Source organism: Cotesia glomerata, linkage group LG9, assembly GCF_020080835.1.
Source record: "Cotesia glomerata isolate CgM1 linkage group LG9, MPM_Cglom_v2.3, whole genome shotgun sequence".
In the NCBI taxonomy this organism is placed as follows: domain Eukaryota; kingdom Metazoa; phylum Arthropoda; class Insecta; order Hymenoptera; family Braconidae; genus Cotesia; species Cotesia glomerata.
Window position 1 is genome coordinate 8,454,825 of NC_058166.1, and position 9,320 is coordinate 8,464,144.

At 30.6% G+C, this 9,320-nt stretch overlaps 2 protein-coding genes across 3 annotated transcripts in view; one reads left to right on the forward strand and one right to left on the reverse strand.

Annotated features, from left to right (window-relative positions):
* Positions 1 to 6,334, forward strand: part of LOC123272213 (guanylate cyclase soluble subunit beta-1) — a 34,758-nt gene extending 28,424 nt beyond the window's left edge. Inside the window, 5 exon segments of the mRNA XM_044738914.1 lie at positions 741 to 911; positions 1,159 to 1,396; positions 1,864 to 2,004; positions 2,390 to 2,547; positions 6,052 to 6,334. Coding sequence (XP_044594849.1) covers positions 741 to 911; positions 1,159 to 1,396; positions 1,864 to 2,004; positions 2,390 to 2,547; positions 6,052 to 6,181 — 838 coding nt within the window. The 3' untranslated portion in view covers positions 6,182 to 6,334.
* Positions 3,341 to 6,111, reverse strand: LOC123271560 (ankyrin repeat and SOCS box protein 17). Of its 2 annotated transcripts, none has more exons than XM_044737929.1 (2): positions 5,534 to 5,804; positions 3,341 to 4,448 (listed from the first exon to the last, which is right to left on the reverse strand). In XM_044737929.1, exons 1-2 carry the CDS (start codon positions 5,661 to 5,663, stop codon positions 3,538 to 3,540), a joined length of 1,041 nt encoding a protein of 346 aa, XP_044593864.1. In that variant the 5' UTR covers positions 5,664 to 5,804; the 3' UTR covers positions 3,341 to 3,537. The 2 variants fall into 2 exon arrangements, with proteins under 2 accessions (XP_044593864.1, XP_044593865.1); XM_044737930.1 differs by lacking the exon at positions 5,534 to 5,804 and adding an exon at positions 6,034 to 6,111 and having other exon boundaries at positions 3,394 to 4,448.
* Positions 6,335 to 9,320: the final 2,986 nt, after the last annotated feature.

Genomic DNA, 9,320 nt, shown 5'->3' on the forward strand with positions numbered 1-9,320 from the left:
TTTGAAAATAGTAAAATAAATGGTCGAATTGATTCAATTCTTAACTGGCAAACTTTACTCCCTTTATTCTCATTGTTTAATTTTCTTGAATTGATTTATGAATTTCTTGGATTGAGTAATTTTTTTTCTTACAGTTTAAGTTCATAAATTTAAATTTCTAGATAGTGTCTTATTGTTTTAAAACAAGTACAGTACGTTTTAGAAAGATACAATTTTGTAAAAAATGTACTTCTTCAGTAAATAATTAAAACTTATCCAATAATCAATTTTTAAACTTATTTTTTTAGATCAGAAATAAATCTTTATCTAGATTTTTTTTTTTAAGTTAAGAGTAGAACTATTGGTAAAAATAGCGTTTTTAAAATCAAAAGAGCGGGGGGTTTTTTTTGTATTTAATAATTGTTAAAATTGTTAATAAGTTTGAATTAAGCAGATAAATTCTTTCACGCAGAATTTTTTCTTAATTCAAGTAAATTTTACTTGATTGAAGCTTGATTAAACTCTAAAAAACGTTAATCTTGGTTCAAAATTTTCCCTCTCGAATCAACGTATTTTTTTCATTAGTGTATGCATGCATATCCAAATTTTTTAAACTTTTCCACTGTTAATGAAGTGAGTTTTCGCTCCTGAAACGATTAATCTCTTCGTGCCTCTAAAGAAAGATTTTAATATATTATTAATGTAAAATTACCAAGCTTATAAAAATATTAAATAACAATAAAAAATGTTCTTAAAACTAGACGCGGGTTGTACTTGAGTGATATTCCACTTCACGATGCAACGAGGGACCTAGTTTTGATGTCGGAACAATTTGAAGCAGATTACAAACTAACGAGAAATCTGGAGCTTCTGACTGACAAGCTGCAGCAGACGTACCGCGAACTTGATGGTGAGAAGCAGAAAACTGACAGGTAAATATGTAATTTATAATTTATTAAGTTAAATATAAACTAATCTAAAAGCAGGAGCAGTAGCGTTTCATAAAATTAATTTCAAATTCAATTTAATCTAGTTTATTTACATTAGTCATTTCATTTGAATTTTCTGGAGTACAATAAAATAAAATTTTCAATAATTAACTTTATGAAGTGTGTAATTAAACAAGTCATTTATTGGAGGGTAAAATAATAATGATAAAAATAAAATTTATCTAAACAGTTTGCTGTACTCAGTTCTACCGATATCTGTGGCAAATGAATTGCGACACTCGAGACCAGTGCCAGCACGACGATATGACTGTGTCACATTATTATTCTCTGGTATCGTTGGTTTTGGCACTCACTGTGCCGCCCACACAGACTCAAGTGGAGCTATGAAGATTGTTAATATGCTCAACCAACTGTATATTCATTTTGACGTACTCACTGATCCTAAAAAAAATCCTAACGTTTATAAGGTACTTTACCAATTATTATGTTATTTATTATTTTTACACTTTTCTTAATTTGTTATTTGTACATTTGTATCTACGAATATTTTTTAAAAATTTTTTGAATTTAAAAAACCATTCAAAAGGATAAGACAGAAATTTATTTTAAAGAATATTTTTAGTCAATTTAAAATGTTATTGTTATTTTTTCTTTCAAAATCTATTGGGAAAGAAACTATTAAATTTGAGTTGCAATAAATAATTGTTACTGCAATAAAATTTTGAACTTTGTTAATTTTGAAAAGTTTCATTGCCTTAAATTAAAACGAAAAATTTTTTTATCAAATAAAATTTAAAAAAAATAATCAAATTTTTTCATTGAAGAATAAGCTTCAATTTAAAATTCTCCAATCTATAAAAAATAAAAAAAAAAAAAAAAGAAGAAGAAAAGAAAAAAAAATCAATAATGAGAATAAAAAATATGTTACATACAGGTAGAAACGGTCGGTGACAAGTACATGGCGGTCAGCGGGTTACCAGAGCCATGTCGGAGCCACGCTCGGTGCATAGCTCGGCTCGCCTTGGATATGATGGATTTAGCCGCGGACGAGGTCCAGATAGATGGAGAGCCAGTGGTATGTTAATTTTTTATTAAATATAAAACCTTCAGCATTACATACAGTATACATGAACCTCAACTCTCCGGACTGTGGACTTAAATAAATTACTGGGCTTAAATAAATCATTTTATCACACAACACATAACATTGCTGTGATTTGTACGTTTTTACGCGACAGATTTTTTATTTATTCATTTTACGGTTGGTTACGATGACGTGTATGGAGAAAGCACATCAACCATTTAATTCATTCCAGATCGTTTTTTAAAGAGACTGAGTATAGTACTGTACCACGGTGCTGAGAGTTGAGAGAGGTAGAAATATATGTACATTGTACAAGTAGAAGTATAAGTAGAGACAGATATAGAGTATGTACCGTAACGAGATGATTAATTCGCAGAAAATCACTATTGGTATCCACAGCGGTGAAGTTGTTACGGGAGTGATCGGACACCGTATGCCACGTTACTGCCTGTTTGGTAATACCGTCAATCTTACAAGTAGAACGGAAACTACCGGCGAACCAGGAAAAATAAATGTCTCTGAAGACGCTTACAGGTTTGGATTTATTTATTTTATTTGTTATATTATTTTTTCTTACTATTTTTATTTATTATAATTTATTGACGGGACTTAAACTAATTTTGTTTTTGATTCGGGATCTAATTTTGATCTTTACACGTTGTGTGTTGTTCGGAGAAATAATTTGTTTGGTTTTATGTGAGATAATACCTGGGTGAAAGGAAAATAACTATTTATTGTAACTTGTAACTTGTACCAAGTAATCAGATGAAATGAGTAATTACTGTTACGGTATTTTGTATATTACATCAGGGCATTAAGTCCAACAGATTATTAGTTTTAATGGAAAGTTTATTAAATTTGTATAATTCTTCTCTTTTTATTATTTTTTACAATTTTTTTAATTTACAGAGTTATTGTTTTATTAATTAGAATTTTTTTAGACTTCACAATTATTCTACAAGCTACAGTAAAAAAATCACATTTTTTTTTATTGAGAATTTTTTTATAAAATCACATCAATTTGTTTTTATAGAAAATTTTTTTTTATTTTCTATAGAAATATGTTTGAAAAAATCAAAATTCTGGGATTAAAAATAAAAAAAGTTTGTTTGAATAATTTTTTAAAAAATTTCTAAGAATTCGAATAGAAAAACTACATAATTTTTTTAAACAAAAATTTTGTTCAAAATGACTTCATTATTGTATTTTTATGTAAAAATTTTCTTAACATTTTATCATACAATCTTACCCAGAATTTTGACTGAAAATTTAATAAATTTTTTTTTTTTATCAATAAAAATCTTTTTTATAAAATTAAAATTCTGAGTAAGGTCAAAAATAAAAAAAAAATTTAGGAAAACTATTAAAAAAAAATTTTCAATTTTCTATAAAAAGTTCCGTATAATTCAATTCCAAACATCTATAAGCTATTTTTCACCTCCAAATTTTTATATAAAATTCAATACCTGCATACATTGATTTCTCACCCGAATCAATTTGTTTTATAATTATAAAAAAAAAGTCTTAGTCAGCCATTAAATCAAGATAACTTTGTAACCCCCTCGGAATATGCAAAGTTTTAATACCATGAGGCAGCGCCCAATTTTCAAACAACCTTTGTCTAATACAGCATCGACACAGATGCCTCAACTCCGGTGGCACTAATCCACTTCTCTCCTTCGCCACCAAATTTCTCTCTACTAATTGCGGGTACTGTTCATACAAACTAACATGCGTTAAACCACAAGAGTTCGCGATATGTTCCGGAGTCTTAACAGTTGCCGTTGGAACGGTTCGAAGGATAAACCTCATACAAGTAACCAAATTTTCTGGAATTTCCTTCACTGCTCCGCTATTTTCTTCCTTCATGTCATACTCATTTAATTTTGTTAGCAAAATTTCCAGCGGAGAAGGCGCTAAAGTGTCAGATTCAGTCGACGCGCCGTACCTCAACATGATCAACAAGATGTCAGGCGCGCCATTTTGGATTGCGACTCTCAGAGGCAGCACTTGTCCGTAAGACTCCATGGGCACGTCAATAAATCTTCTCTTTATTCCTGCTGCCGTTGATGTGTATTCAAGTCTTCCGATGATGGCGTGGTCTAAGAAATATATTAAAGCGCGCAAATTTTCCTCTCGGTCTTCAAAATCGCTTTTCCAACCGGACAAAAAATGCGTCACGCGAATCCCAAAGATTGCGCCCACAAATATCCGTTCGAAGGTTTGCTCGCAGTAATAAATGTCGTTGAGCAACCGGGAGACTATTATATTGTTAGTTAGGTTCCAGTCGTAGCACAGTTTTGCGGCTACGTACAAAATGTTGTGGAATTTACCCAGCAGACACACTGAACCGTTTTCAGACATGGTTATGTTGTGGTAACGCAGCGCCGACATTACAATCCGCTCACAGACGTCGCTAGTGTCCAAATTTTCAGCTGGTACGAAAATTTTTTTGGTAATTTAAATAGTAAATGAATGCATTCACTGATAAAAAAATTTGTTGACATTTAATAAACTTTATTAATTGTCAATGAATAATTTTTTAACAATTAATGATTTAATAGATATTTATCAATAGTTAATAAACCACCAGTTAAATTAAGAAAATTGTGCTACTTTTTTAGGGAAAAATATAAGGCTATTTTGAAAAATGAAAAAAAATTAGAATTTTTAATAAAAATTTACTCAATTTTTTACCCTACATTAAAGGAAGAATTTTCCGATGTTAAATAAGCTTTACTATAGCTGTTAACAAATGATTCTTAAACATTAGATAAAATAGTAAATATTTATCAACAGTTGATGAATCAATCATCAAATAAGTTTTATCAATATTTTTAATAGATGTTTGTTAATAGTTAAAAAATATTAATTAACTGTTAATAAATCTTTTATTGAACACAATATTAAAACTGCTAATAAATATTTATTTGTGAATAATAAATATTTGTTGACTGTTGATAAATACTTTTAAACTATTGATAAACATTTATTTTGAGCCTTGAATAAAAAATCAATGTCGAAATTCTATTTAGAAATTTTTATGACCCCATAACTTTAATAAATAGTAAATTCTAATCAATCACGTAGATTAATAAGTAGTTTTCTTTTATAAACAAATGTCACGAATAAAACAAATAATAAAGAGTGATATTTATGCATTACAGAATATTTTTTTTGTGGTATAAATTATTAATGTAATATCGCCTGCGAGAAACAATCAGTCCTAAAGATTTTCATTAACTATCAATAAATATTTGTTAACTATTAATAAATGTATTATTTATATAAAAAAAAAATTTATTAAAAGTTATAAAATAATTACTTATACTTGATCAATTTATAAGTTATTTTTTCATAAATAAATTGATTAACAATTAATAAACTCGTCTATCAGTGCATTAAAAATAATTTTTTTAAGTTAGAAATCTAGACTTCCCGGGAAAAATTTATCATGAATTATAAAAAAAACATTGCAGTGTAATAAATCATAAGTTATTATTTATGATTTAAGTTTTACCTTCAGCGGAGCTATTTATCACATCGGAAAAATATTTAACTAGTTGTCGTCTTTTGTGACGCGATACCAAATAGTCGCGCTGCATGTTTTCAAATAGTTTGTCAAAATAACAGTCAATAACCACTTCCATTTTTATTCTTGTTTTGTTTTGTAATTTATTTTTAATAAAAGTTTTGAGGAATAAAACCACGACTCGGTTGTTCACTGAGTGAAGTATACCAGAAAAGTAAACAAGCGAATTTACGTCGGGGACTATAATTTAATTAGAGTTCGCGTACCAAGGGCTTCTTTTGTTAGGTATTAGTTTTTAATTTTTTAATCAATTTATGGATTTTTTTAAATTTTATCTATAAAATTTTTAACAAAATTCAGTCGTGGTTTTTTGTGTTATTTTTAAGAATTTTCGTTTTAAGTTCAGTAAGTTTTTATTTTATGATTTTTATTAATTTAAGCATGACTATGAAAATACAAATGACAAAAATTTTAATTGTTTTACTCACACAAAATGTTTTTTTTAGGTATCTGTGTATGCCGGAGAACCAAGATCCGCAGTTTCTGCTGGAATATCGTGGACCAGTTTCAATGAAAGGCAAATCGGATCCCATGAATGTCTGGTTCCTGTCCCGCGAGCGTGAACTATCATCCTAAAACTCAAGCAAAATACTTTATAGCAATAATTGCGTATACTTTGAATAATAAATCGAACATATATGTATAATAAATGCATACTACTGAACTTCGAAGGGACAAATCAATCCAAAAGTATAAAAGAATAATTAAAAAAATTTCTATTGTCTAATACATTTGGGTGTAAGGTTTGTAAACTCGACATCACTATCATTTCCGAACTTTTTTTATTTAATCCTAGCACCATACACAGGGGTTCTCCAAACCCTACAAAATTTTTCTAACCTTGGTGTTTTGGCTGTATTAGTGGTAGAGTCACGACATTTATCGCATTAGGAGAGGAACTCATTTAGAAAAGAAATTACAGTTGTCGACTAGAAGTGACTAAGTAAAGATTTTAAAAAACCTTGGGGTTAGCCTAACCCCACTATTTTTATCATATCGAACCTGAATGAAATTCATTATTGGCAAAAAATTTTTACGTCTTTCGAATTTTTAACTCATGAATGTTTCACATGTTGTTTTGACCTTCTTCTTCGGTACAAAACGCTGAAATCATTTAAACAATACTTGGAAAAAATTTATGAATATCTTCTTTAATTTGCACGAAAATATATTTTTCCCTATAGGAAAAAAAAAATTTTTTTTATGTTATTAATTGCATTTTTATTAAAGAAAATTAAGTTATTTGTAATTTTGCAATAGACCTCGGAATTTTTCACACTCTGTCGATGAAAATAAAAAAAAAAACGTTTTTACACGAAAAAAATTCATCTAATAATATTGATGTAAAATATTGGGGTGCACGTAACCCCTGTGTAATAGATTTGTTAAATCTGGATAGTGTAGGGTGCTAGGGTTAAACATTAAAAAAATATTCTTGATCAAAAAAGAATATTATGTTAAGAGAACGAGTTGTCTGGATTTAAAAAATTTTCGTTCCAAGGCTAATTTACTCAGCTTTAAAAATTCTATATTTTTAATCAAGAGTAAATTATCTTCGATCAAGGTAATAAAATTAGACATCGTAAAATACTTTTTTCTAAAATTAATAATACTTTCAATTTCTTTCAAGAATTTCAAATTGGTCCAAGAAAAGCTTTCTTAATTGAAAATGCCAAAAAAAAAAAAAAAAACTAATAAAAAAATTCAACTAACCCATTTTGAAATATATTTGAGATTCATTTTTGATAATGTTAAAAATAACGGAAATCGGATGATAATTAGTATTTTTTACATGTCGTTACTATCTTAAATTTATGTTACCTTATGTATCTTAATCCTCGAAAAAGAAATTATTAGGTAAAATCTACACTGACAAAAAAACTTGATGCAACTACAAAAACCTTGAGTTAAGGAACCATTTTAAAGAATTAGTTTATATTTAATCAAGAAAAAATTGTTTGATCAAGCAAAATTTTCTTAAATAAAAAAAAATTTTTTAGCTCCAGAATTTTTCTACTTTATTCAAGATGATTTAATTTTACAATATAATGTAATTCACGATTGTTGTTCTTGAATCAAGTTAATTTGGAAAAAAGTACAAAACAGTGCTTCGTCAAATTCGTAAAATTGTTAAATGGGTAACTTTTTCTCTTCATCCTCTTTGTTTTGTTTTCTTAATTCTTCATTAAAATTTTTTAATTAGTCCAAACTAAATATCTCAATTCAAGAATAAAGTATTTAAGAAGGGTTTATATTTTTTCTCTCTTTCGCTCTCTATTGGACAGACGAGAGTATCTCTGTCATACTTGTACAACTTATGGAATCTTAAAACGGATTTTATGCATAAATAAATGAAAATTTTCCAAAAAAGCACTTCGCTCTTCGATGGATAATTTAATTATCTATCGAAGAGCGAAGGGTTTTTTTTCAAAATTTTATCTTATTCATGAGCAAAACTCGTTTGAAAATCAACTATCAACCGCTTTTAAGAGAATCTTTTTCTATCATCAAGTAAGTTTTTTAACTTCCTGCGTTGAAAATCAAAAATTTTAATTTTAAAAATATTAGTTTTCATCAGATCCACGTTTTGAGGTCCTAGAGAGCTGGAACGGAACGGAGCCGTAACGGAAGCTGGACGTTCAGCCGCGCGCGCGCACGCGTATGTGTGTGTGTTTTCTTTTTTTTTTTTTCTTTAGGGGGGGGGAAATCCTTTTTGCGAATTCTAGGCATAGCTGTTTGGCCTGGATATGTGACGACTCGACGCAGCGTCATACTAAAACTCGACGCTAACGCCCCTACTCACTAAACCCTAAACCCCTTTTCTTCTTTCCTCTAATCACTCATGGGAACCGCCGTCAGGCATTACTTCGTGAGGGGAGGAACTAGCTACTGCTCTTCCTTTTGGTGGCTAAGGTGTTAACTTCCTTCTTTCTATCTTCTGATATTTGCTCTTCTTCTTTCGGTGGAACGCAAGTCTTTGAGGACTTCTGTTGCAAACGTGTTGGTAGCGTTCCAGGCAGCTTCTGATAACAACATTGCTTCCACTAGTTGACATTGCTTCCACTAGAATCTGGTTGCATTCTCTGGTTCAGGATCCTCTTCAACTCTTTACGCTATGGATCGAAACGAGGACATACAAAGAAGACGTGCTCCGCATCTTCAGCAACTCCTGGGCAGGACGGGCACTCCGAAGAGTCATCGTGCTTAAAGCGGTGTAGATACTCTCGAAAACACCCGTGTCCTGACAACATCTGCGTAAGATAGTAATTGACCTCGCCGTGATTCCGGTTAAGCCAAATGTCGATCCGAGGTATGAGGCGGTGCGTCGAACTACCCTTCTCTGCAGCATCCTATTGTAGTTGCCGTCGGCCTATGCTGTTCTGCCGTTTTTCAATTCTAAGTTCTTCAGGGCTCAGTGCAGTTGACCTTTTTCGTTGGTAAAGGGCTCGTCTTTCCTCTGCTAGAACTCTAAGAGGTAGGGTTCCAGCAATGACGCACACTGCTTCTTCTGATATAGTGCGGAAGGCACTAGCTACTCGTAAGGCACTCAGTCGGTATACTGGTCCAGCTTTTCTCCATGATTCTTGGGTTTCCAGTGCATCAGCCCAAATGGATATTCCGTAAGTGAGCACTGATGTGACTACTGATGACAATAGTAGCCTCCTGCTCTGCATTGAGCCTCCGATGTTAGGCATCAGCCGTGCGAGACTAGCCC